The sequence below is a fragment of the Monodelphis domestica genome, chromosome 5 (assembly GCF_027887165.1).
Source record: "Monodelphis domestica isolate mMonDom1 chromosome 5, mMonDom1.pri, whole genome shotgun sequence".
Lineage (NCBI taxonomy): Eukaryota > Metazoa > Chordata > Mammalia > Didelphimorphia > Didelphidae > Monodelphis > Monodelphis domestica.
In genome coordinates, this window is record NC_077231.1 from 91,661,619 (window position 1) to 91,688,188 (window position 26,570).

At 38.5% G+C, this 26,570-nt stretch overlaps 2 protein-coding genes across 4 annotated transcripts in view; one reads left to right on the top strand and one right to left on the bottom strand.

Moving 5' to 3' along the window:
* The window catches only part of LOC100021696 (putative tetratricopeptide repeat protein 41), a 113,263-nt gene extending 103,020 nt beyond the window's left edge, over positions 1-10,243 (bottom strand). The window contains exons 1-2 of one of the 3 annotated variants that reach the window (XM_007503343.3): positions 10,081-10,242; positions 9,263-9,442 (exon numbers count right to left, since the gene is read on the bottom strand). The gene's annotated coding sequence lies outside the window, so the exon portion shown is untranslated. Of the gene's footprint in view, positions 1-9,262; positions 9,443-10,080 lie in introns of all 3 variants that reach the window. The other 2 variants (XM_007503342.3, XM_007503341.3) reach the window with 2 other exon arrangements.
* Positions 10,244-10,370: 127 nt separating this feature from the next.
* On the top strand, positions 10,371-26,291 carry HSP90B1 (heat shock protein 90 beta family member 1). The gene is made up of 18 exons (XM_001365588.4): positions 10,371-10,820; positions 12,502-12,604; positions 13,552-13,693; positions 14,620-14,736; positions 15,280-15,611; positions 17,134-17,245; positions 17,628-17,741; positions 18,220-18,336; positions 19,297-19,434; positions 19,561-19,638; positions 19,728-19,793; positions 21,051-21,320; positions 21,914-22,159; positions 22,808-22,944; positions 23,312-23,390; positions 23,493-23,648; positions 25,229-25,354; positions 25,958-26,291. The coding sequence occupies exons 1-18, from the start codon at positions 10,769-10,771 to the stop codon at positions 25,985-25,987; spliced, it is 2,415 nt and encodes an 804-aa protein (XP_001365625.1). The 5' UTR covers positions 10,371-10,768; the 3' UTR covers positions 25,988-26,291.
* Positions 26,292-26,570: the final 279 nt, after the last annotated feature.

Here is a 26,570-nt window from a genome sequence, read left to right on the forward strand (position 1 = left end):
TGTCTAATGTTTACTAAATCTCCACATCTGTTATATGTAGGGACAACTCTTAGAGGGAAAAGACCTTTATTTGAATCATCTGTGGCAAATGCTGCTTGGCCTGTGTTCTGGAGTTCAACAGAGTGGGTTGTAGTAAGGCTGGAAGGGGAAGAGGGTGGCTAAAAGCCTGCACTTCTGCGAGCCCAGTTAAATCAGACCATCCTTTACCACCCCACATGGTGGGGGGGAATGGAGGAGAACCACATGGGGAGTCCTTAACCATCCAGGGGGAAAAAAAAACATATGCTTTCCTCTCTAGGTCCCAGGTTCTGTTTCAGGCAAAAAGCATCCTTTCCCTTCTCTACTGCCCCAGGGAGTCCTTAATTCTAATCCACAGCCTAGAAGGACCCCTAGGATTTGTTCAAGGGGGTTCCCCCCGCCCTGCACTGCACTAGGTTGAAAGAAGGAACACTAGGACCTTGTGTGAAGAGCAAGAGTTCCGATCCTAAAACCCACAAGATTCCATATGGGCAAAAAGGCCCCTTCACCCCTATTCAAGCAAAAAGAAAAAAAATGGTGGGGTGGGGATCAATGGGGGTGGGGGGATGCCACCAGGGAAGGAGCTTTTCTCACCAATCCAATGTGATCTTATCCGGGAAAAACGGCAGCCCGTTCCCTCTCTCCACCAAGGTTCCTTTCACATATGACGGCAGGCCAGCAAACTGAAGCCGTTTTTTGTTTTTTACCTAAACTATACCTACTCAAAACTTCTCTCAGAAGAAAATTAAGGTCCTAAAAAAAAATCTCTTCATGGTCGCCAAATGTAATAATTGGAAATAATATTTCTACCCAGATATATATTTTATAAAGTTTATTGGAAAGGGTAGACAATTATTCCTCTAAGTAACCTGACCATGTGATCTCTTTCTCTTTCCCTCCACCTGCCTGCTCTGCATCCAACTTCTTCCTTCTTCATTCTCTTCTGGTTTCCCCCGATTCTTTCTGGATTCTCCCCCTAAGCAGCCCCAAACCTTGACCTTTATTGATACACAGCACGTTGACTAACACAAAACCTGGTGCAACTGTGGTACATCAGAAATGTTTGAAAGACAGGTAAAGCTCCTGGGGGGGGGGTACGGGGGGGAAACAAACTTCATTGACACAAGGTCAATTTGGAACTATGCACAAAGGGCTTTAAAAGAAAGCCTACCCTTTGACCCAGCCATACCACTGTTGAGTTTGTACCCCAAAGAGATAATAAGGAAAAATACTTGCACTAAAATATTGATAGTTGTACTCTTTGTGGTAGCAAAAAATTGGGAAATGGGGGGGTGTCCATCAATTGGGGTTTGGCTCAATAAATTGTGGTAATAGACTTTTCTTTTTTTTTAAATCCTTATGTTCTGTCTTAGAATCAATACAGGGTATTGGTCCCAAGGCAGAAGAGTGGTACAGGTTAGGCAATGGGGGTTAAGTGACTTGCCAGGGTCACACAGCTGGGAAGTGTCTGTGGCCAAATTTGAACCTAGGACCTCCTGTCTCTAAGCCTGGCTCTCAATCCACTGAGATACCCAGCTGCCTCCTGTAATAGACTTTTCTACTAGTAGCAATGCAATGACCCAGGACAATCCAGAGGAACTTGGGAGAAAGAATGCTATCCACATCCAGAGAAAGAACTGTGGGAGCAGAAATGCAAAAGGAAAACATATGGTCAATCAAGTGGCTTAATACAGATGTGATTAGGGTTTTGGTGTTAAAAGATCACTCTACAGCAAATATGAATAACATGGAAATAGGTTTTGAACAATGACATATGTATAACCCAGTAGAATTGCTTGTCAGCTTCAGGAGTGGGGAGAAAAGAGCAGGGGGAGGGGGAAATCATGAATCATGGAACCATGGAAAAAATTCTAAATTTTAAAATAATTTTATAAAAAAGAATGGTCAGAACCGTTCACAACTCCACCAACAGTACATTAGTGTCCCAATTTTGCCAGTTTCCCTCCAACATTCATCACTTTCCTTTACTGTCATATTGGCCAGTCTTATAGGTGTGAGATGGTCCTGGAGTTGTTTTAATTTGCATTTGTCTAATTAAGAAGGATTTAGAACATTTTTTCATATTATTATTGATAACTTTGAATTCTTCATGAATTCTTCTTGAAAATGGATAGTTCATATCTTTTAACCATCTGTCAATTCAGAAATGACTTGTATTTTTATAAAACTGACTTAGTTCTCCATAAATTTGAGAAATTAGATCTTTATCAGAGAAATTTGCTATGAAATTTTGTTCAAGGTTCTTATTTCCCTTCTAATCTTGATTACATTGGTTTTATTTAAACAAAGCTTTTTAAATTTAATATAATCAAAATTACTCATTGTATATCTTATAATGTTCTCTATCTCTTATTTGGTCACAAATTTTTTCCTTCTTCATAAATCTGATGGGTAAACTATTCAATATTCCCCTAATTTACTTATAGTATCATCCTTTATGTCTAAAACATATTCCCATTTTTACCTTAATTTGGAATAGGGCATGAAATATTAATTTATACCCAGTTTCTCCCATACACTTTTTCAGTTTTTCCAGCAGTTTTTTGTCAAATAATGAATTCTTATCCCAGAAGCTGGAATCTTTGGGTTTATCAAACACTAGACTGCTAAGGTTATTTCCCCTTGTATACTATGTACCTAATCTAGTCTATTGATAACACTCTTCTATTTTAGTCAGTACCAGACCATTTTGATGATTATTGCTTTATAATATAGTTTGAGATCAGGTACTCCTAGGCCATCTTCCATCATCACATTTTACAAAAAAAAAAAAACAACTACTTTGATATTCTTGATCTTTTCTTCCTCCATATGAATTTTGTTATTTCTTCTAGCTTTGAAAAATTATGTTTTGTTGTTTGATTGGTATGGTGCTGAAAAAGTTAATTTCCATAGAATTGTCATTTTTATTATGTTAGCTCAGCCTACCAATGATTTTTACAATGAAAAAATATTTTTCAATTGTTTAGATCTGACTTTGTGGGAAAAAAAAATTCTAATTATGTTCCTATAATTCCTGTTTTTGTCTTGGCAAAAATTCCCAGGTATTTTATATTGTCCAGAATTATTTTATGTGGAATTTCTCTGTTTCTTGATGCTGGACTTTACTGGTAATATATAAAAATGCTGATGATTTATATGGGTTTACTTTGTATCCTGCAACTTTGCTAAAGTTATTAATGATTTCAATTAGTTTTTTAGTTGGTTCTCTAGAATTCTCTAAGTATCCCATCATATCATCTGCAAAGAGTGAGAGTTTAGTTTCCTCATTGCCTACTTTAATTCCTTGCATTTCTTATTCTTTTCCTATTGCTAAAGCTAGAATTTCTAGTACAATAGTAAATAAGAGTAGGAATAATAGACATCTTTACTTCACTCCTGATCTTATTGGAAAGGCTTCAAATATCCCCCTTTGAAGATGACACTTGCTGATGGTTTTAGACAGATGCTAATTATTATCTTAAGGAATGGCCCATTCATTCCTAAGCTTTTTAGTGTTTTAAAGGCAATGGGTCTTGAATTTTGTCAAAAACTTTTTCTGCATCTATTGAGATAGTCATGCGATTTCTGTTAGTTTGGTTATTGATATGGTCAATTATGTTGATAGTTTTCCTAATATTAAACCAGCTTTGCATTTTTGGTACAAATCCCACCTAGTCTTAGTGAATGATCCTTGTGATAAATTGCTTGGCTATTATATTATTTAAAAATTTTACATCATATTAATTAAGGAAATTGCCTTATGATTTTCTTCCTATGGTTTCGCACTTCTTTGCTGAGATATTAGCACCATATTTGTGTCATAAAAAAGAATTTGGTAGCACTTATTAAATTGTTCATTTTGCCAAATAGTTTATTTGGTATTGGGATTAACTGTTCTTTAAATGTTTGGTAGAATTTGCTTATGAATCCATCTGGCCCTTAGGATTTTTTCTTAGGGAGTTCACTGATGGCTTGTTCAATTTTTTTTGAGATGGGATTATTTAACTATTCTATTTCCTCTTTTGTTAATCTGGTTAATTTATATTTTTGTAAGTATTCATCCATTTCACTTGGATTATCAGATTAATTGGCATATATTAGTAGGCAAAATAGCTCCTAATGATTGCTTAAATTTTCTCCTTATTAATGGTGAACTCACCTTTTTCATTTTTGATACTGGTAAGTTGATTTTCTTCTTTCCTTTTTAAAATTAAATTAACCAATGCTCTATCTACTTTATTTTTCATAAAACCAACTCATGGTATTGTTTGATAGTTCAATGTTCTCTTGACTTTCAATTTTATTAATTTTTCTTTTGATTTTTAGGATTTCCAATTTAGTCTTTTGAGTATTTCTATTTCTTCTTTTTCTAGTTTTTTTAGTTGTATACCCAATTCATTGATAGGTTTTCTCTCTTTTTTATTAATGTATTTAGAGAGATGAATTTCCCCCTAAGTACTGCTTGGACTGTATACCATAAATTTTGACATGTCTCCTCATTATCATTTTCTTTAATGAAATTATTGTTTCTATAATTTGTTCTTTAACCTACTTTTTTAAATTAATTTTTTGTCTTTCCAACAATTTTTATTGCATCATTATCTGAAAGAGATATTATTATTTCTGCTTTTCTCTATTTGGTTGTGAAATTTTTATGGCCTAAGTCAGTTTTTGTGTAAGAGTTATGTACTACTAAAAGGAAGGTATATTTCTTTTTATTCCTTTTCAATTTTCTCTAGAGTTCTATTAAATCTAACTTTTCTAAAAATTCATTCACTTCTTTCTTGTTTTAATTTTTTTATTTGATTTATCTAAATCTGAGAGGAGAAAGTTTAGGTCCCATACTAATATAGTTTTACTATCTGTTTCCTCCAGAAGCTCATTTAATTTAATTTAAAATCTGGAAACTATACCATTTGGGGTATATATGTTTAATATTTATATTACTTCATTATCTATGGTACCTTTTATCAAGATGTAATTTCCTTGGGGCAGCTGGGTAGCTCAGTGGATTGAAAGCCAGGTCTAAAGACAGGAGGTCCTGGATTCAAATCTGGTCTCAAACACTCCCTACCAGTGTGACCCTGAGCAAGTCACTTAACCTCCATTTCTTAGCCCTAACTGCTTTTCTGCCTTGGAACCAATACACAGTATTGATTCCAAAACAGAAGGTAAGAATGTTTAAAAAAAAAAAGATGTCATTTCCTTCCCTGTAGATCTATTTTTGCTTTGCCTAAATTCATGATTGTTAATGTTGCTTTTTTTCCTTCAGCCAAAGCACAATAAATTTGGCTCCAGCCCCTTACTTTTATTCTGTGTCTCCATGCCTCAAATGTGTTTATGAACATATTGAAGGTTTCTGGTTTTTAATCCACTCTATCTGCTTCTGTTTTGTGGATAAGTTAATCTTGTTTACATTCACAGTTATAACTATCAACTATGTATTCCCTTCTATTTTCCCCTTTTGATCCTGCTCCTCTCTCCTTTCACTCTGTTCCCTCCTCACAAGTCTTTTGCTTTTAATACATTCTCCACTTTCCCCTCCCTTCTATTACGGCTCCCCCACTTTGTCTTATTTCCCTCCTACTTTTCCATAGGATAAGATAGGATTCTCTACCTAGATAAGTAAGGTTATGTCCTCTCCTGACCAATTCCAATGAGACTGAGTTTTAAGTATTGCCCCCTCACCATCCTTATTCTCCCCTCTACTGTAATCGGTTTTTGTTGGGTTTTTTTTGGTTCTTCTTTAGGTGAGATAACTTATTCCATTTTACTTTTGCCTACCTTTTTCTCTCAGTGCAATTTTCTTTTTTCACCCTTGATTTTTTTTGCATATCATCTTAATCAGTTTTCTCCTGCACTCTCTATGTATTCTCTTAACTGCTCTTATACTGATAAAATTTTTTAATTACAAATAGGTTTCATGTAGGAATATAAACAGTTTGACCTTATTGCATTCCTTAAATTTTCTCTTATTTACCTTTTTATGTTTCTCTTGAGTCATGTATTTGAACATTAAATTTTCTGTTTTAGGTCTCATCTTTTCATCAGAAATGCTTGAAAGTCTTTTATTTTATTAAATGACCATTTCCCCCCAAAAGAATATACTCACTTTGCTAAGCAGGTGATTCTGGGCTGTAAACCTAGTTCCTTTACTTTCCAGAATATCATATTCCAAATCTTATGATCGTTTAATGTGGAAACTTCTAAGTCCTGTATAATTCTGACTACAGTTGTATAATATTTCAACTCTTTCTAGATGGTTACAGTATTTTCTCCTTGGCCTGGGAGCTCTTGAATTAGACTATAATATTCCTGGTAGTTGTCATTTGGGAATTTATTTCAGGAGATGATTGGTAGATTCTTTCCATTTCAATTTTATCCTCTTGTTCAAGAATATCAAGGCAGTTTTCTTATATAATCTCTTGTACTATGATGTCCAGGCTTTCTTTTTAATCATGGCTTTCGGGTAGTCCAATAATTCTTAAATTGTCTCTCCTGAATCTATTTTCTAAATAAGGTGCTTTTTCAATGAGGGATTTCATATTTTTTTTGTTTTTTCATTCTTTTGATTTGATTTTATTATTTCTTGATGTCTCATGAAGTCATTAGTTTCTACCTGCCCAATTATAATTTTTTAAAAATTATTTTCTTCTGTGAGCTTTTAAACCTTTTTGCATTTGGTCAATTTTACTTTTTTAAGAAACTCTCTTCTTCACTGGATTTTTGTCCCTTTTTTCCATTTTGCCAATTCTGCTTTGCATTGCTTTTACTTCTCTTCCCAATTTTTCCTCTGCCTCTTAACTTATCTTTGAAATTCTTTTTGTGCTCTTCCAGAGCTTGAGACCAATTCACATTTTTCTTTCAAGTTCTACATGTAGCTACTTTGATCTCACTGTCCCCTTCTGAGTCTGTGCCTTGCACTTCTTTATCTCCATAACAATTTTATATGGTAGGTGTTTTATTTGTTGTTTGCTCATTTTCCCAGTCTTTTTCTTTACTTTTACTTATATCTTAAAGGTAGGCTCTGTTTTCAGAGTATAGGAGGCACTGTCTTAAACTTCATTTTTCTCCTTGCTCCTATCCTTAGCTCTGGTTCTGGATTTCTATAATTTTCAGTTCTTCCAAGGTAGTATGATGGTCTGCAGGCTGGGCTCTCTGAAAACCACCTCCAACTGTTGATTCAGTCTTCCCCCAGAACTGCTACTATTTTCAGAGCCAGTTCTTGGACAGGGAGTGGGGGTGGGGGTGGGGGGGTCTCTAGGTTTTCAATGCTTCCAAGAAGGTATGATTTAAGGAAAGGCATCGTCACCGAACACCTGGTGTATGAACAACCACAAGCATTATTTTCTACCCTGATAATGATCAGTGTCCCTGCTCCAGCTTGTCCACTCCTCACTCTGGAACTGCTACCTGGTATGTCACATGGGCAATGAAGAGTCCTGCACTCAGTGCCAGCAAAGGGTCCCTTATAATCTCCTTCTGATCAGTTGTCCAACCCCTGTAGAGTCTGAGGGTTGACTGCTGCAGAAACCACTACCACCGATTCAATTGACCCTAAGGCTTGCTGCTAGCTTACAAAGTTGCCTCCTTTGCTGGACTGCACTCCCCTGGGTTCCTCTCTCATTCTGTTTAGACTCACCTTTCCTGCAGACCTTCTAAATTGTCTTGGGCAGGGAAACTGTTTCACTCTGACCTTTTGTTGATTCTGCCCATCCAGAATTCATTTTGAGGCATTATTTTAAAGGTTTTTGGAGGGGAATTGGGGAGAGCTCAGATGAGTTCCTTCTTTTACTCTGCCATCTTGGCTCTGCCTCAGCTAAGATGATTTTTTTTTTCTAAAGCATAGGTCTGGTCATTTCAGTCCCCTGCTAAAGGAGTTCAAGAATAAACCTTTGAAACCTCTTCTCTGTGCTTCTCTGAAACACAGAGGCTTTAAAGAGGACTGCAACTTTTTATACTAGGTTTGCTCACTAATACCAAATATAGCAAATCCAGGCAGATGTAAATACTGTTTACCACAATAAGCAAATGGGAACTTCAAGCATTCTTATAAGGGAAGCTCTAAAGATTGTCTCTTGGGACAAACACTAAAAAATTTGTTTTCCTCCAAAGACCCATGTCTAGCTTGCAAAATTCAAATTTTGAAGGTGTTAACAAAAAAGGGATACTAGAAATATCTAGGCAAGTGTGTAATACATAATGTATATATGTTTTTTTTTAATTCTTACCTTCTTATCTTAGAATCACTACTAAATATTGCATTTTTAAAATCCTTACCTTCTTGTCTTAGAATCACTACTAAAAACTGGTTCCAAGACAAAAGGGGTAGGCCATGGGGCTTAAGTGACTTAACCAAGGTCATTAAGGAACACAAAGGAAGTGTCTGAAGTCATATTTAAACCCAGAACATCCCCATCTCCATGCCTGGCTCTCTATCCACTGAGCCATCTAGCTGCCCCAAATATACATATATATGTGTGTGTGTGTGTATGTAAAATTTTGTATGTATTCTAAATACAGATAAAGTTCCATTATTTCTTATTTGTTCTATATATACCTTGCTTTCTATTAATTTGTTTTCGAGTTGTCTCCCCAATTAAAATATAAACTACTTGAGGGAAGGGATTATTTTCCCTCTCTTGGTATTCCCAGGAGTTTAGCAGAATATCTGCCACTCTAATGAGTACTTTATAAATATTGATTGACTGACTGATTGATTTGCTACCTAAGATTCAGAATAAAATGCTTCTAAAAACCAAAATGTTTCTCCCTGCTGTAGAAAATTAGAAGTACTGCTATTTCTTGTCTCACTGAAAACTTTCAGAGTGGTTTTTCTTACCACTTATAGTTAGTACTCTTTCATTTGCTTCATCACAGGTTTTACTTTCAAATGTTCTACAGGTGCATCCTTCAAGCACTCATTTGAGACTTAGCTTTCTTGTTCTGTGTCATCTAATGTGAACATTTCCGTTCACACTGCCTTTCTGGGTGTGACACAGGGTCGGGGTGCTAATTGCAAGGCTATGACCTTATGGAACAGGTGCTGTTGGAAGCTACCCCCTCTTAAGGGGTTACTCCTACTTCCCATACACACACACACACACACACACACACACACACACACACACACACACACACACACACACGACCAAGAGACGGAGTAAGGAAGAATTAGGCAATAAGCAGAAGAAATCTCCTGCTTCCGGTTCCCCAGAGTATTTGATCAAAACTTATTTACCTAAAGGATGGTTAGTTTCCAGGAAAGGTCTTTGTACCTGAGGTGGTGAGCCAGAGGCCGCTCACAAACACGGAATTTCCCTGAGATGGCAGGGCATGTCACCAGGCCCTCTCCTTCAACGTGAATCTGGGAGGGTGTCACAGACATGAAGTAGTTTTGACAGCAAGGACTCCCTACATGCTGTGGGAGGAAATGAGATTGAGATTACAGAGCTGTCCTCCCTTTAAAGAAGCTATGTGACCTTGAGGCAAATCACAACTGCCCTGGGTCTCAGTTTCCGCTTTCTGTCAAACGAATTATCTTGGATTGGACAGCCCCTAGGGCCCCTTCCAGCCATGATCTATGACATTAAAAAGACCTCTGGGCCTCAGTTTTCCCATCTGTCAAATTAAGGAGTGATGCCAAGGAACCTGCGAGGTCCCCTGCTGGGAGAAGAGTGGGAAGTGTAAACGGAGGGAGGAGGAGGAGAAAATGTCTTTTCCTAGGCCCCCGCCCTCCAAGCCAGACTCCCGAGGATAGGGGCACTTGCTGGGGAGCCTGTCTTGGGGGAGCGGAAACCCCGAAAGGCAGCACCATCACAAGAAATAAGAGCACACACATGGCTGGCCAAGGAGGCCAGCCCAAGCCCTTTCCCGTCATGCAGCTAGGTGTAGTTTGGAGGACATTGCATGCTGGGATATGTAGTTTCTCCCGCGGTGCCCAGTCTCGCTCCCCTCCTCAGTTTCTTTGAGGCACTAGCTCTTCGACCTCCTCAAAGTCTCCGTTTCCCGAGAAGCTACGCGTCCGAGTAGGCTGCGGCAACCGGGGATAGAGCTTACTTAGGACTTGATGAACTGGGAGCCTTATACGACTCTCAACGTAGTCTTCTTTGGCGGAGGAAAAGCGAAGAACAGGTTGCCATGGACACCGTTCCCCGTAGTAACGGAGTAAACGCAGTCGAGAAAGGATCCAAAAGTGCTTCCGGAGCGCCACTTCACTACAAGGAAGTGGGGGAAGGGGGGGCGGAAGACTGCTTGAACACGCGCTTATTGGTCGGCCTTCCTCCGATATCGGAGCCGCCCTAAGGTAGGGCCCGCGGAGGGTGATGATTGGCTGGGAGAGACGTAGCTCGCGTGGGCCAATCAGCCGGAGCCACGCTTCAGTCCTCGGGTCCCTCACCTGGAGGGCTGTCATTGGCGGAGCGCCGCCTCCTCCCCCCACCTTTGCTTCCAATTGGTTCTTCGCTGTGCGTGGTGAGGAGCAATTGGCTGGTTCGTGTTTCCCGTCCCCCGCCCTCAGGGAGTGGGGGGTGAAAAGCGAGCAGCCGGGCTTGGGGGGCGGTGGGCGGATCGTGTTGCTGTTGCTGCCCTCGGAGCCGCTGTCGTCGCCACCGCCGCAGCAGCAGCTCGGGGTGTGGGGAGCGGAACCCCGCCGTGGGGAGGTGGATAGACCGACGGAGAACGTAGTTGTGAGCAGGAACCATACCCGCCGTGCCGGAGTTGACCGCGCTCCGCAACTACCGCCGCCATGAAGGCCCTTTGGCTGCTGGGCCTGTGCTGCGTTCTGCTGCTGGCCTGCGGTGAGTGAGGAGGCCGAGGAGGGCCCGTGGGGCCCGGAGGAGGACATGGAGATGGTGGGCGCGGCCTGCCCTTCTGGAAGGTTCTGTTGCGGCTCGCTCCCGCACCGCCCCCAACCCGTCCCCCCGAGGCCGACCCCCTGGGGCCGTACTCGCCCAGGGCGCTTTGTCTGTCTCTACCAGCCTTCCTTTTCTTGTCTCTGACTCCCTCCTGTAAAGTGGGGATAACCGGGAGGAAGGGGAGCCAGCCGCGTAGATTGCCTCAGTCTCCCCCGCTATAAAATGGTAATGATCCTCGAAAGCTCAGTCTCTTCTGTAAAATGAGAATGACCACGTGGAGAGAGGCATCCCAGCCTCTACTTATTGGTAAAAATGAAAATGTTAAGTGCAGAGTTAAGTAATGTGTATTAAGTACCTTCTGTGTGCGAGGCCCTGGGCTAAGTGCTGTGGAATCAGAAAGGGAGGGGGAAAACGTCCTTGCATTCAAGAAGTCCACATTCTAATGGAAGAGGCAATATAACAGCGATGTACAATATATATACACACAAGATATTTAAGAGATAGAATATTCAATTCTTTGAGCATAATTTAAATGATCTGTTCTATTCTAATGTTGTATAATATGATTAGAGTATTCCAGAGAAATAAGGCATTGGAATTAAAGAGGAATGGGGAAAGGCTTCTTTCTTGTAGAAGGTGAGATTTTTAGGTAGGACTTGAAGCCAGGAAGGGGAGAATTCCAGGCCTGTGAAACAGCAGGAGGGAATGCCCAGAGTCAAGACATAGGGTGCCTTGTGTATGATGATGCTTAAGCACCAAAGAGTGATGAATGCAGGGCCAAGGTGGAAGTCATTCATTTTCCTCTAAAAAGGGACTGATGGTGTAGAGAAGGAATACTATATTCCATACTGAAGGCCAAGCTGAATTCTAGTTACAGGTACAGAGAAAAAAGTACTCGCTTTATAGTCAAAGGATTGGACAGTCTTTTTTGTTGGCACAGCTTTTATTCACATGATCCAGGACTCAGCTTGCTCCCTGTAAAATGAGCATGTTGGCTTAGTTGACTCTGACTCCTTAAAGTTTAGAGCTTTGCATCCTAAAAGAGTAATTAGAATGTAGTTAGAGTCCTCTGGCCCCTGAAGACTCCCAGGGACAAAAGAGCTCTGCATTGATGGAAGATGCTCACGATTAGAATCGTGAGGTGACAAATACAGCATCATAGCCTCAGAAGACTTGTCAAGGGGCTTGTGTCTTCACTGTCCATTGGGAATCTCACCAATTGGGAGGGAGGGACAACTATCCAGTGTGTAGATTGGTGAAAAGCCCAGAAAAGGGATGGGAAACTACCCTGAGTGTTGAGGCTAGCATGTGAACCCAAAGCCATCCAAGTAGAATGCAAACCAATCTATTTTGGGAAGGGGTGAAGCTGAGGAGCTGGTTGGGTCTGTTTAGCTCCAAGGACCAAAAGGATCATTTGAACCAGAAATCGTTGTTGAGTTTCAGTCCCGTGTTCCTGAGGCTTCTGGGCCTCCTTGTGCCCCACCCCTTCTCATCTCCAAATGAACTTTGCTGCTGCCACCTCCCCAAGTCTACTCCAGAAGAAAACAGAAATTCCTCTTAGGATGTCTGTAGCTCCATGATGCTTGGAAGACAATTGTTTCAAAAGAACATCCTTTTTCCTCAGGGTCAGTTAAAGCAGATGATCCAGTGGATGTGGAAGCTACAGTTGAAGAGGATCTGGGTAAAAGCAGAGAAGGTTCTCGGACAGATGATGAGGTGGTCCAGAGGTTAGTGCTGATCTGAAACTGTCACCATAAATTACTCACCTGGGACCACATGTTGTTTGTGTTCTCTGATCTCAGTAAGGAAAAAAGGATCTGAAATCTGTTGTCAGATGTCAGAAATTTAAATGACTTCTGTTTCCTAGCAAAGGAAAGGCTAGTTAGTTTTTGTCTTTATTTTCATGTGTACAAATTTCTCTCCTCCACCTACCTCCTTTTTAGCTGATCAGATAGAACTAAAGACCAGGATGGGAAACAGGGTTGGAAAATAACAGAAGAGAATTTTTCCAAATATAACTAGTCCTTGGATAACAAAAGTAAATATCAAATGGGTTGAGAAAGGGAATATCATGGATAAATTAAATCAGAGAGTAAGTGTTTATGGGAGGGGTTATATGTATGTATGTATATACACACATTTTTATATAGTTTAATTTTTTTAACTAGGAAGTACAGTGTGGAAATATACAGATTTTGAGTATATTTCCACCCTCCAGATTATATATTATACATCTGTGCTTTCTAATACAATTCAGACAAAATTTTAGCACTGAAGAATCCCAAAAAAACTAAAGGATAATTTGAGAGAGCCCTATTGACAACAGAATAATATGATGTTAGTATAGAAACTAAACTGAAGAAAGTGTCTGTACAGAATATCAGATTGTAGGAAAAGGAGGTTGTGGAAATGTGAAAAGTTGTGATGAATTGCTTTTAAAGCTGAGAGTAATTACCCACCTTAATCATTAATATGTATTATAGATATAATAATAAAGAGAAATGTTTCTTGAAAGGGTTTCAATCTTCTCTGTGTATGAGTAAAGAAAATTATGGTTTGCATATGGCAGACACTGAGTGTGCTGCCATTATCCTATTAAACACTATGGTCCTTGAACTTCTCTGCTAACATTTATTTTCTTGTAGCATGACATTTCATTTTTCCCTCTCTGTAGAGAAGAAGAAGCTATTCAATTAGATGGATTGAATGCATCCCAAATAAAAGAAATTAGAGAAAAATCTGAGAAATTTGCTTTCCAAGCGGAAGTGAACAGAATGATGAAACTTATAATCAACTCTTTATACAAAAATAAGGAGGTAGGAATTGTGTTCGTTACCCTTTGTGTAAAGCATGTAGTGTTAGATCTTAGCTACTAAGTAGCTCTGCTGCCAAGATCTCAGCTTTTTTTTTCCTCTGCTACACAGTACACAAAAGTAGTAAAATAATTTTAAAACAGTGCTAACCTACCTACCCTTTCCAAACAATATATCATTGAACTTATGGTTGTAAGTCTGGTTAAGATCAATTGTTTCTCACCCTATCATAGAAAAAAAAGTGCAGATCAGTGTTCTCTGATTTCTCAAATAAATTACAGTAGGATCTCATTTTATGTGAATTCGGCACTCAAAATTCAGGTACACACAATTGGTATTTGAAAGAAAAAGACAAAAATATTTAAATACAATTTTTTGATTACAAACTAATTCCACACCATTTTCCCAGGTGTTATAAAGTCTCACAATAGTTTACCTAATCACACTGGCATTAGTTTGGGTCATTTTGTTGCTTTGCATGAAACCTTAGCTCCCACATCAGTCTTTGTCCAGAGTTCTCACTTGTAACAAGTTGTGTCCACATCAGAGCAGTGCTTCTTTTTGTTTCATTGATGATATTTAGATACCCCAAAGTACAAATACAAATAATGGCCTCAGAGTACAAGAGTAGTAATATTGGTAGCTCTTATAAGCCCTAGAAAATTCGTGAAGTACCTAGGTGAATTCATATAAGAAATACTTATTAAATAGTGACTTGATTTTTAACTTATGGGAAAGATCCATTTTGGTCACAAAAAACAAGGGCCTATTGTATAAAAAATAATAATAATTCATCCAATTTACCAGATGAGTGAGGTCTCAAATAGATACCAGATTTGAAGAACTTTTTAGGATTTTGGACAGAAGTAAAGTGAGTTTTGTCTGATTTTAATTGTGTATTTTACCTTGACTCTTTCACCTTATTGTAGATTTTCCTGAGAGAACTGATTTCAAATGCTTCTGATGCCTTAGACAAAATAAGGCTAATTTCACTGACAGATGAAAATGCTCTTTCTGGAAATGAAGAACTAACTGTTAAAATAAAGGTAAGCTTGAAATTATTACCAGCTGATACTTAAAAACAAAAGAATTTCTAGAAATTTGGTGTCAAAAAGAATCAATACTGAAAGAATCATTAATGTTGCAGATTCTTTCCTTCCATACCAGTACATGTTTTTTTCCCCCATGTTGAGCCTTGGGGTTCACACCATCACTTAGGAAAGGAGAGTGGGGGTCAGTGGGTTTATCTGGATGTACATGTATGCATGTACCGTGGTATTTAATATGGACTTTAATGAATGACTTTCCAGTACAATAAAAACCTGAGTCATCTATTAAATTACATGATAAATGTTAAGTAGTGTACTTAGCATCAAATGCTAATATACTGCATTTGCCCACTTGAATATTTTTTTACTTCCCATTTTCTAAAATGGTAACATGTTTATCTTTGATTAAAACCTTCACTTCAGCTGGCTGTGGTAGAAAGTAAATTTTCATCACCATAGTCCAGAATTAAGTTGTACAGTTTTCTTTTGAATGTTTAGCTGATTAAAGGTTTAAACATCTTGTCCTTCTTTTGATTGTAGTGTGATAAGGAGAAGAACCTGCTGCATGTTACAGACACTGGTGTTGGCATGACCAGGGAAGAATTAGTTAAAAATCTTGGTACCATAGCGAAATCTGGTACAAGTGAATTCTTAAACAAAATGACTGAGGCACAGAGTGATGGTCAGTCAACTTCAGAGTTGATTGGCCAATTTGGTGTAGGTTTCTATTCTGCCTTCCTTGTAGCAGATAGGGTTATTGTTACATCAAAACATAACAATGATTCCCAGCACATCTGGGAGTCTGACTCCAATGAATTTTCTGTCATCGCTGACCCAAGAGGAGACACTTTGGGAAGAGGCACCACAATAACGTAAGTGCAGCAATATTTATTCTGCTATATCTGCTTATAATAACCTGTGCATTAATTGGGTTTCCTGCCTCATGAGATTCTTCATAAACTATACAGATGTTGAAGTGAACTACTTTATTTTTCTGCCATATTTGGTGATAATTTTCAAGCCCATTTTAATGGCCTCAGCAATTTTATTGATTGGCAACAAGCATTTAAGTGCCTACTGTGTGTTATGTGCATTGTGGTGGGTGATGAAGATCCAAGGATAAAGAATGGAACAATCCCTGCTGACATGAGCTATAGTCTAATATATGCTATATATTAGAAACTATATACTGCATAAATATAAATGTATGCAAAGTCATTAAATACTAGGTAATCCGGGAAGAAGAGCTTGACATTTGTGGGGGGAACATGAATAGCTTTGTACAAAGGATAATTCTTAGGTTGTATCTTCTGAGAGTAAAGGGAGACACACCTCCCATACTGGCAGGAGGAAAAGAGAAAAGTGAGCTAGCAAGTGGCCACGGTGAAGGTGTAGCTTGTTAAAGGACTGCATCCGAGAGAAATGTCCAGCCAATATAGGTTGGGGCCTTACCAGGGCAGGATTTCTAGAAACAATAGAGAACCACAAGAGTTTTAATTGAGTAGGGGTAGCATGGAATAAATATCTCTTTAGGATGAAACATCCTAAACATCTATTAATATAGTGTTTGAAGAGTTCAACTGAAATTAAATTACAATATTATGGTTTTTTTATACCCAGCTCTTTACTGCAGCAGTAATCTAACCCCAATCTAGATTATCACTTTTTGGCAGTTGGTAGTTTTCATTAAGACTTGATTATCCTAGAATAAGAAAAACAATCTGAAGAAGCTTGGTTCAGCACTACTATGTGAGCTATTCTGTTTCTCAAAGCCCCATTCCCAAAATAACTCTCTTCACATTTGTTTTGTCCATTCGTACACTGTGTACTTATTAACTTTTCCCTCAAGGAGGTGAGAGCAAACAATTATGATATTCCTTAAATTATATTTGGGGGACAAGGGAGTCACTACTACTACTACTACTACTCATAAATGGTAATTCTTGCTACTGAAAGCTTGGAGGCCATGATTTCATTAATGACATCTAGAAACTATTCTGTCTTCAGAATATATTTCCAATTTAAGTAAAGATCTTCAACTTTGTCCACTGCAGATAAGACCTAATTTAATTTCCCTCAAACTCCCAAGAGACTGGCATACTGATATTCATTATTTAATTTAGACCATAGTTAGGAATGTTTTTTCCCTTTCCTTCTCTATTCATCTCTGACCTAGGTAGCAGTTTTCTGTATATCCAAATTTGCTAGGATGAATGTTATTACTATGGGTGGTGAAGAGAATGTTAAAAAAGTTAGCACACCCAACCGCTTGTTGATTAGGAGAAAGGTTTAGGAAGTTATTTGCATTAACATGCTACTTCAGAAAACTGAAAAGAGTTTCTACTGATTTTATCTTTTTTTTTTTCTAATGGACTTTTTTTCTTTCCCTTAAAGTCTTGCTTTAAAGGAAGAGGCATCTGATTATCTTGAACTGGATACCATTAAAAACCTTGTCAAGAAATATTCACAGTTTATAAACTTTCCTATATACCTGTGGAGCAGTAAGGTAAATCTACTTTTTACTATGGAATTCATGCAAGAAACCTTTTCCCTCCTTCCCAACTGCTCCATATAGTGTATTGTGCTGTGGATTCCCCATTATCGGAGATTCTCATCTAGTCTTCGCACAGATATGCCTAGACTTGATTACTTAGAACTACAAATCTAGTGTTGTACATGAACTTGTGAAACCTAACTTTCTGCCTTAAAAAGGATGGGGTGAGGGGGGTTGCTCAAAAGAGTCTCTTTTTAGTGTTATGAAGGGACTTGTACCGTGCTTGGCTATGGAATAGAAATTCTCAGTAAACTAAAACTAATTTTTATGTGGATGTCCTGCAAGGACATGGTGTAGAAAACCCTGCTTGAGCTCTGCCTTTGGGTTTCTGCAGACAGAAACAGTAGAAGAACCCATCGAAGAGGAAGAAGCAGCAAAGGAAAAAGATGAAGTAGATGATGAAGCTGCTGTGGAAGATGAAGAGGAGAAAAAACCCAAGACTAAAAAGGCAAGTTCAGCCTCTTAGGAACTTGTTGAAAACTGGTAGCCGAAAAATTGGAACACAGATATAATAGGGTACACTGACTTTAGGCTTAGGTTTCAGAAGTCTTCCAGGCCCTACATTTTTCAGCTTGTTCTGGAGGGTTTGGTCTTGACCATGGAATGAATGCCCAAGCCTGAGACTTGGTTGATGACTCTTACCTAGCTTGCTCATGGTTATTCGGGTGGCAAAGTTGTATCATTTTAAAGCTTAAAGGAAGTTTTGACCATTGTTAAAACAATAGCACTTGCACAACCATTCCTTTGTGAGCTATAATGAAAGCTTTCATAAACAATTCTGGGAGATAGGTATACGTGTACATAGTATTCTCATTTAAAGGTGAGGAAACAGAAGTAAGTGAATTGGCCCAGGATTATATAGGTCATTAATTTATGTGAGTGAGAACAGGAAGAGGTATTTCTAACAATCATGTCTACAAATTTAGGTTGAGAAAACTGTTTGGGATTGGGAGCTAATGAATGACATCAAACCGATATGGCAGAGACCGTCAAAAGAAGTAGAAGAAGATGAATACAAAGCATTCTACAAATCATTTTCAAAGGTAAGCTAATCTAAGAGAGAGAGTTAAAAGACAAGAAAGGGTCATTTGGCATATTGTGGCACCAAATTTTTAGTTATTTAATGTGTTCGACTCCGAGAAATAAGCTTTTATTTTCCTATGCCATATGTTCAAGCAGTGTAATGAGTTTCTTCTGCTGACCTCTTAAAAAAAACAGTGTTGAATTTCTCATTGGTCTGTTTCTAACTTGACTTGAATCATTGTGCATTAATTACTTCCATTGTTTTTGTAGGGTTTGTACTTAAAATACTGTCCACATAATCTTATAGCTCATCTTTCCATTTCTGTTATAGTAATCCTAAATAATATTAGCTCTTACTGGTCAGCTATTTAACTAAAATAAATTAAAGAGAAGATCTTCATATTCAGTAAAATCACAGGTTTTTAAAAATTCCCTCTTTGATCTCTCTTCTACTTCCTATACCATTTTGATGATCTTCTAAAGGTTTGGTCCTCATCAGCTACCCACATCTATCCTTTACCTTGACCTCATCTTTCCAGCCTTGAGAGCCTTTTTTCTTTCATATCTTCCTACCTCCACAGATATCCATGTGCCTTTTGCATTCTACATGGGAAAGGCTTTTGTTTTGTTGTTCACATTTCCTATTCTCTCATCTACCTAGGAAGAATTTATCTGTGGATAAAGTTTTGTTAATAACTAAAACAAAAGAACTGCCTGACTTCTGCCCAGTCGCAGGTTCAAGAGAGAAAGAGGGAGGAGTTACAGCCACTTAAATACAATCATGCAAAACGTGGGGACACAGGAAAATGGAATTTTGGGAAATACTAAGGGACTTCTGGGGGATGGAAGTCCAAAGGCTCAAAATCTCCATTTATACATGGATGGGCATTAGTTTGAATGTCTGTTGCTTATAGAACAAGATTTCACTTTATGTTGTTTCCTTGGGTGTATTGGAACAGTAAAATAATTGCTTTCCACAGGAAAGTGATGATCCTATGACTTTCATCCACTTCACTGCTGAAGGAGAAGTGACATTCAAGTCGATCCTGTTTGTTCCCACTTCTGCTCCACGTGGATTATTTGACGAATATGGATCAAAGAAGAGTGATTACATTAAGGTTTGAGTTGGGGCTGGGGAGGGCAGCATTATTTTAATTTTGTTTTAGTATGTTGTCTTCAAGTTTAAAATGCTATATGGAATATTGGAATTCCCCAATTCTAATTTTGTTTTGGGCTTCTTATAGCTATATGTACGAAGAGTATTCATCACAGATGACTTCCATGATATGATGCCAAAGTACCTTAATTTTATTAAGGGTGTTGTAAGTATATTAAGATGTTTTTCATTCATTGACCGGGGGGGTGTACATATTGTAACTTGGTCACTCACTGATTAACTTAACTTATTTAGGTGGATTCAGATGACCTTCCTCTGAATGTGTCCCGTGAAACTCTTCAACAACATAAGTTGCTTAAGGTGAGCATTTGAAGCTTTACTGAGCCATCTATCCAACAATGCAGTGTAAATGTCTTACTGACTTAATTCATGGGCACCAACAAGGCTCTGTGAGTTTTCAAATCCGAGGCCTTCATTAGTTCTTGAGTGCCCATCTTTTTTTTTAATCCTTACCTTCTGTCTTAATATCAATTTTAAGACAGTGGAGGGGAAGGGGGGAGAGTAGGTAACTGACTTTCCCTGGGTCACATAGCTAGGAAGTCTCTTGAGGCTAGATTTGAACCCAGATCCTCCTACCCCAGGCATCTACTGTGCTACTAGCTTCCCTGGCTGCCCATTATATCTTATGGCACTAGTGTATAATAAAAGGAAGAGTTTGGGTAGGTTTTTTAATTTTTATAAATTGCATCAACTACTTGGATTATTTTTAGAGGATTTTCTTATAGAATCTTAAAGAATTCCTGGAGAAACCTTGATAAAAATGTCCTCTGGTTAGGAAAAGAGTGTGTGTATGAGGGGTTGTGGTAAAATTAGAGCCACTTGTAGTTTTTCAGATAATTCACAACTATCTGTAATGACAGGAATCCCCAACAAGTAAAGTTTCCATTGTTGGGGACCTACTTCTCTAAACACATACTTCAGAGTTCTACCACCCAGGTGAGTTTTCGAGACTCACAAAGCTTCATTTTAGTCCATAATGTTCCTGAACTGGATTATCATAAATAGCATAAATTTAAGTCCTGCCCCCACAGGTTAATAATAATGAAATGTTTGTGTCAGTAAGAATATTGAGGGTCTTACCTATATTCTAGAGAATTAGACTTCAACATTTCCAGGGTAGGTGGGAAGCAGGAAGACAGAAAGGAAGGAAACCCTAAACTATGACTGCAAAGGGGGCAGACATTCATGTTCCCACTAGAACCCTCATCAGTTTAAGGTGACCATCTTCCTATAATGTGCATCTGAGATTCTCCTCTAACAGAAAGTTCTTAGCCAGAGGTCAATGAATTTGAAAAGGGGCAGGGGGGGATACAATTCAAATAATTACAATGAATTTTTTTTAGTTTTCCTATGATCTTGTATATTTTAATTCCATTCATTTAAAGCCATGATTTTGAAAGAGAGGGGGATCTATAAGTTTATCCCCAGGACCATATGAATAGCTAAAGATGATCACCATCTTGAAAAGAATACCTTGTTAACAAGAAGTTTAATCATGTGTGTTACCTGGAATCTCATTTAAACAAAAGTTGATCATCTATCCTTTGAATTTTCTAGGTTATTCGAAAGAAACTGGTCCGTAAAACCCTTGATATGATCAAGAAGATTGCTGAAGAAAAATATAATAAAACTTTTTGGAAAGAATTTGGCACCAACATCAAACTTGGGGTAATTGAAGATCACTCCAATCGGACTCGTCTTGCAAAACTTCTTCGGTTTCAGTCTTCTCACCATGAAAATGACCTTACCAGTCTGGATCAGTATGTGGAAAGGATGAAGGAGAAACAGGATAAAATCTACTTCATGGCAGGATCTAGCAGAAAAGAGGTAAGAATTCAGATTCATACTAGATCATGTAGCTGTATCTTTATTGGAGGGGAAAGAAAACCCTGTACAATTTACACACTAAAGCAAATAGTTCTCGAACTCCTAGATGTCCCCAAAGTCAAAACTATTTCCATGATATTAAGATATTCCTTGCTTGTTAAAGTGTCCCTCCTTTCTCCAACAACATCCATGTGGTCAGGGTTTCCTCTTGTATATAAACCAAAACAACATATTACTACAGATTGAATGCACAAGCTTAAATAAGAATGCAGCCATCTTCTATTAAATTAGACCAATAGAGAAAGGCAAAAATGTTTAAAAATTGCCATTTTCTCTTTTTTTACTTTATTTTTTTGTTTTGGAAAATGTAGTGTTTTTTCCTATAAAAAAGAAATAACTGTTTGATGATTTTTTTGTTTGTTTATTTGTTTTCCACACTGAAAATATTAATGGGTAAAATCCACATAAGCAAAAATTCTCAGAGGTCTGCTTTTTATGATTGTAAAGGGAACTTGAGACCAAAAATAGGGGAACTACTTCTTTAAAGGAATGTCAAAGGAATCTCTCACTTAGGAAGTTCATTGACTTTGCAGGCAGAATCATCTCCATTTGTTGAGAGGCTTTTGAAAAAGGGCTATGAAGTAATCTATCTGACTGAGCCTGTTGACGAGTACTGCATCCAGGCTCTTCCAGAGTTTGATGGAAAGAGGTTCCAGAATGTTGCCAAGGAAGGAGTGAAATTTGATGAGAGCGAGAAAACCAAGGAAAGCCGTGCTGTGGTAGAGAAGGAGTTTGAGCCATTGCTTGAGTGGATGAAGGATAAAGCTCTTAAGGACAAGGTAGTTGCTTTAAAATCATTGTGGCATTTGTAATTTCTGTGGTTGTTCCTCTGTACAGGCCACCCCCGATCACTTGGCCAAGGCCAAGCCGTTCCCTCATCTCTCAGGTGTCCCTTTGAGCTTCATTCTGCCATATGCCTTTCCCAAGCTCCCTTCTCTCCTTGTCTACCCAAAATTAATTCAAAAGTGCTTATTCTCTTCTCTCCCTAAAATCTTTTCAGGACACTTTGTATGGAGCTATCCTTTGTCCTATCCCTCTCTGAACGGCAGCTCCCAAAATCACCTGGCCCCTTTTCTGTATGCAGAGATTGTTGATCCTTGGTCATTGTCTGGAACCATAATTATATTGGTGCAGGGAAGTCCCAATATAGGCAGCTCCACTTGGGCAGCTGGGCTGCAACTTTGTGGTTCTCAGATTTGCCTGAGGCCCCAGAGAGCTTCCTTGACTTGCCTGGACTCACACCCTTGGAAACTAGCTTTGTACCCAGATGCTGAATTAATGTAGCTTGCCATCATCATAGTTTCAATAACTACTATTTGGTTCATCATGGAATCCCATTTTAATCCAAACAGTGATCATAGATAGACAACATGGTAAGTACATCATCACCTTTGAGACTCACTTTTGGTTACCTTTTTTTCCTTAAGATTGAAAAGGCTGTGATTTCCCAGCGTCTGACAGAATCTCCCTGTGCTCTTGTGGCCAGCCAGTATGGCTGGTCTGGCAACATGGAAAGAATCATGAAAGCTCAGGCTTACCAGACAGGCATGGACATTTCTGCAAAGTAAGCATGAGTCCTCTACCAGAGTTTCTGGGACTTCTCTTAGTGTTAGACTTTTATGGGAGGCAAGACCCTCACTGTGCTCTAGACCTACAAGCTTGTACTGGGGAGCTATTGAGGCCATTCCTGTTTAATAAGACTGTTAGCAGAAAAGCCTCCTGATTCCCTGCACGGCCAGCATTGGAAGTAAAATCAGTTTCTTCTTCTCATCTTGCCTTATTGGCCTCTACTGAGGCAGTAACTCAAAGCACTATTTCCCTGATCTAGAGATAGCTTTAACCAAGTGGTAGTAAAAGAAAAATAAAGTATTTAACAGGCCCTGGATGGAGAGGAGTAGCTATTTATATTGATTTCTTTTATTTTTTGACAGTTACTATGCCAGTCAGAAAAAAACACTTGAAATTAATCCTAGACATCCGCTGATCAAGGATATGCTCAGGCGGGTTAAAGTAAGTTATTAAGTATTGTCAAAGCCTTCTCTTCCTCAGTTTTCAACTTTGCTCTGTGTATTTCTCATTAATATCAGTAAAATTTGTCTCTTTCCACATCAGGAGGACGAAGATGACAAAACAGTTTTAGACCTTGCTGTAGTCCTATTTGAAACGGCAACACTAAGATCAGGCTACCTTCTACCAAACACCAAAGAATATGGTGACAGGATTGAAAGGATGCTTCGTTTAAGTTTGAACATTGACCCTGATGCAAAGGTTTGTTCTTTTCTTCTTCCTGAGTTAACTGAAATTCAACTCTCCTTCCTTAGTGTGCTGATCCTTTTGGTCCTTCTTGATAGAGATGTATGCAGTAGTGATTTTTGTCAAAAAGGAGACACTGGATATCCTTTTTTAATGGGAGATTGGTGAGAGACTCTCCTCCCACCTACCTATCTGTCTTTGCTAAATTTTGCAACCCCTCATTTTCTCAATCTGTAGGAATCCATTTTCCTGGGGTGCAGTTTAATGTCAGGAAAGTTAACATCACTCCTTGTATTTCGAGCCAATAGGATATAGTCCATGAGATTCCAGGGAAACTTAGCAAATAAACTTTAGGGAACACAAAGGTGTATTCTTGGACAAAGCAGGAATGATAAGCTTAGACCATGGAACTTCTTGCTTTCTCCACTCAATAGTGTGAGGACCTGGAAGACTTCAATGATAGCCGTATTAAAATAAACTAAATTTCAACATATTAAATTACACAATTTACTTTGAATAATAACTTTCTATCTTTTGTGCTTCATACTTAGGGCTTTCCTATTTTGCGCTAATGCTAGCTTGGGCCTTTCCAGCAGTAAATTTTGCAGGGCAGAGGTGATAACTGTTGTGTGTACCCTGCCTTCTTTTCTGATGCCTTTGGCAGTCAGTATCATGAAGCCTATCAGAGTCAAAATTTCAAGATCTTAAAATACATGGTATTACAAAGAAATGCATCTATCAAAAAATATATATTTTTTTAAATTCTTGATGTGCCCCAGGTTAAGAACTCCTGCTCTCTAGAACACTAGGGTGAGTCCTGGGTGCTGCACTTAAGGAAGGATGTTGATAAACTGGACCTCAGTTGAGATTGAGCAGTCAGGTGACCTTGCATTTCTTCCCACACTCCCCCACTACCCTTAGAATTGTCCAAAATTAGACTGACCTCAACTGGCAGGGGAGGTAATGAGTTCCATAATTATAGACTGTCTTTAAGCAGATGCTGTTGGGGGGATCTTTCTGGGATGTTGTAAATGGGAGTTTACCTCCAAGACCCCTTTCAACTCTGATTCATCAGAAAAGTGTGGGTTAGGCAGCGTACCTGTTTATTTTAACCCTGTTTGACATATGAGGAAAGTAAGGCTCGGGTCATGTTGGCTAGTGTTCTAGTATATGGCAGAACCTGGACAGGCCTGGTCTGCCTCTAGCCTTTCCCTTTAACCTACATACACCATCTGTGAATTCTAGTCATTAGAAGGTCCTAATTCCCTCCCCTGTTGTGTTAAATCATAATAATGATAATAATAATAGCTAACATTTCTATAGTGCCTATTGTGTACCAGATATTGTACAGAGTACTTTACAATGACTATCTCATTTGATCCTCACAACAATCCTAGGAAGTAGCCACTATTCATTATCCTCCTTTTACAGATAAGCAAGGCAAACAGTCATACAACTAGTCAGCATCTGAGGCTGGATTTGAAGCCTTCCTGACTCTGACTGACTGACACTGAAAGGTCAGGGTATACTAGATTGATTGAAGGTGGGTTTGAGCTATTGATAACTATTGATGTTATAATAAACTCATATTCAAGGTGGAAGAAGAACCTGAAGAAGACCAGGAAGATGATACAACAGAAGAAGCATCTGAAGATTCCAAACCAGAAGAAGAAGAAGAAGTTGATGATGTGGATGCAGAGGAAGAGGAAGAAACAAAGAAAGTACGTGCTGTTAGACCTGTTCTAGACTCAGGCAGTGGAGTTGTAAAAGGTTTGGACAGGACAGCTGCCCCTTTCTGTCAATGGGCCACCAATCCCCAGCCTTTGATTGAATGCTGCCTCTAGGCTGGGTTCTGCACTCATAGGGGAGACCTGTACCAGAGTGTATACAAGTTAGAGATACTAATAGAAGGAATGTGATTTGGAGAGAAGCTTATCTTAGATCCTAGAGCCAATTACATGGGGAGGGAACACTAAAGGGTACTTGGATCCCCATTGCAGAGTGAAGTGGGTCTTTCTCTGAGGTAGTTTGTTTTAAGCCTAGAGACTGGGGAGATTTGTTTGGGTCAGCTTGAAAAGGGCCTGCAGGAAGTCCTAACAGGTGAGTTTCTGTTTTATCTTAGAGGCAAAAGGGAGCCACTCAAGTTTGAGGCAGGGAGGATTTAAGGGCCTAAAGAGGACATGTCACATGTGTGGGGAAGGAGTAGAGAGAGACTTGAGGCTAGTTAAGAAACCAAAAAAAAAAGTTTAGAACGTTGGAAAACTATTGTGTGTACCTAATCTGAAAGTGAAATTTACTATTTCCTCTGTGTTTTATCTTTACAGAAATCTTCAAGTGAAAAAGATGAATTGTAACTCTCACCATTGGTATCCACCATGTCCAGTGGAGAGAGAAAATGTGAATTTAAATTGTTCTGTTTGGGGAGGCTTGAGATTTTTTTCTTTTTTTGTTTTTGTTTTTGTTTTTTTTTTAATCCCCCTCACTGTAAAAATGTCAGGATTTGTGGGTCACAGGAAGAAGCCAGTTTTTGTTTGTTTTTGTTTTTGGGGTTTTTTTTAGTTGAATTTTTTTTAACATTCCTCATGAATGTAAATTTGTACTATTTAACTATTTGGTGTAAAATCTTGTCATGTGTACAAAAATAAAAAAATTCCCAAATACCATGTGTTTTTATTATCCACCCACTTCATAAATGCCACTAAATTTTAGGAATTTCTCTTTAAGCAAAGCTTACTACCAAAATATATAGTATTGTATTTAGTATAGTATATTTAATCAATGCCTATGAATATATTAGAGATAAGACACTGATTGGTACAAAGTGTAACAATTAAAAGAGTGTTTGCTATAAACTGTGACTGCAGAAATATGGTTTCAAGATATTGTCTTGAGTTAAATCAAATTGGTTGCCAGGGAAAAATTCCCAAATATGAAATA

Coding starts and splice junctions, on each gene's coding strand:
- HSP90B1 (XM_001365588.4), top strand. CDS start 10,769: ATGAAGGCCCTTTGGCTGCTGGGCCTGTGCTGCGTTCTGCTGCTGGCC. Junction 15,612..17,133: donor GGAAGAGGCACCACAATAAC/GTAAGTGCAGCA, acceptor TTTCCCTTAAAG/TCTTGCTTTAAAGGAAGAGG. Junction 18,337..19,296: donor TCTACAAATCATTTTCAAAG/GTAAGCTAATCT, acceptor TGCTTTCCACAG/GAAAGTGATGATCCTATGAC.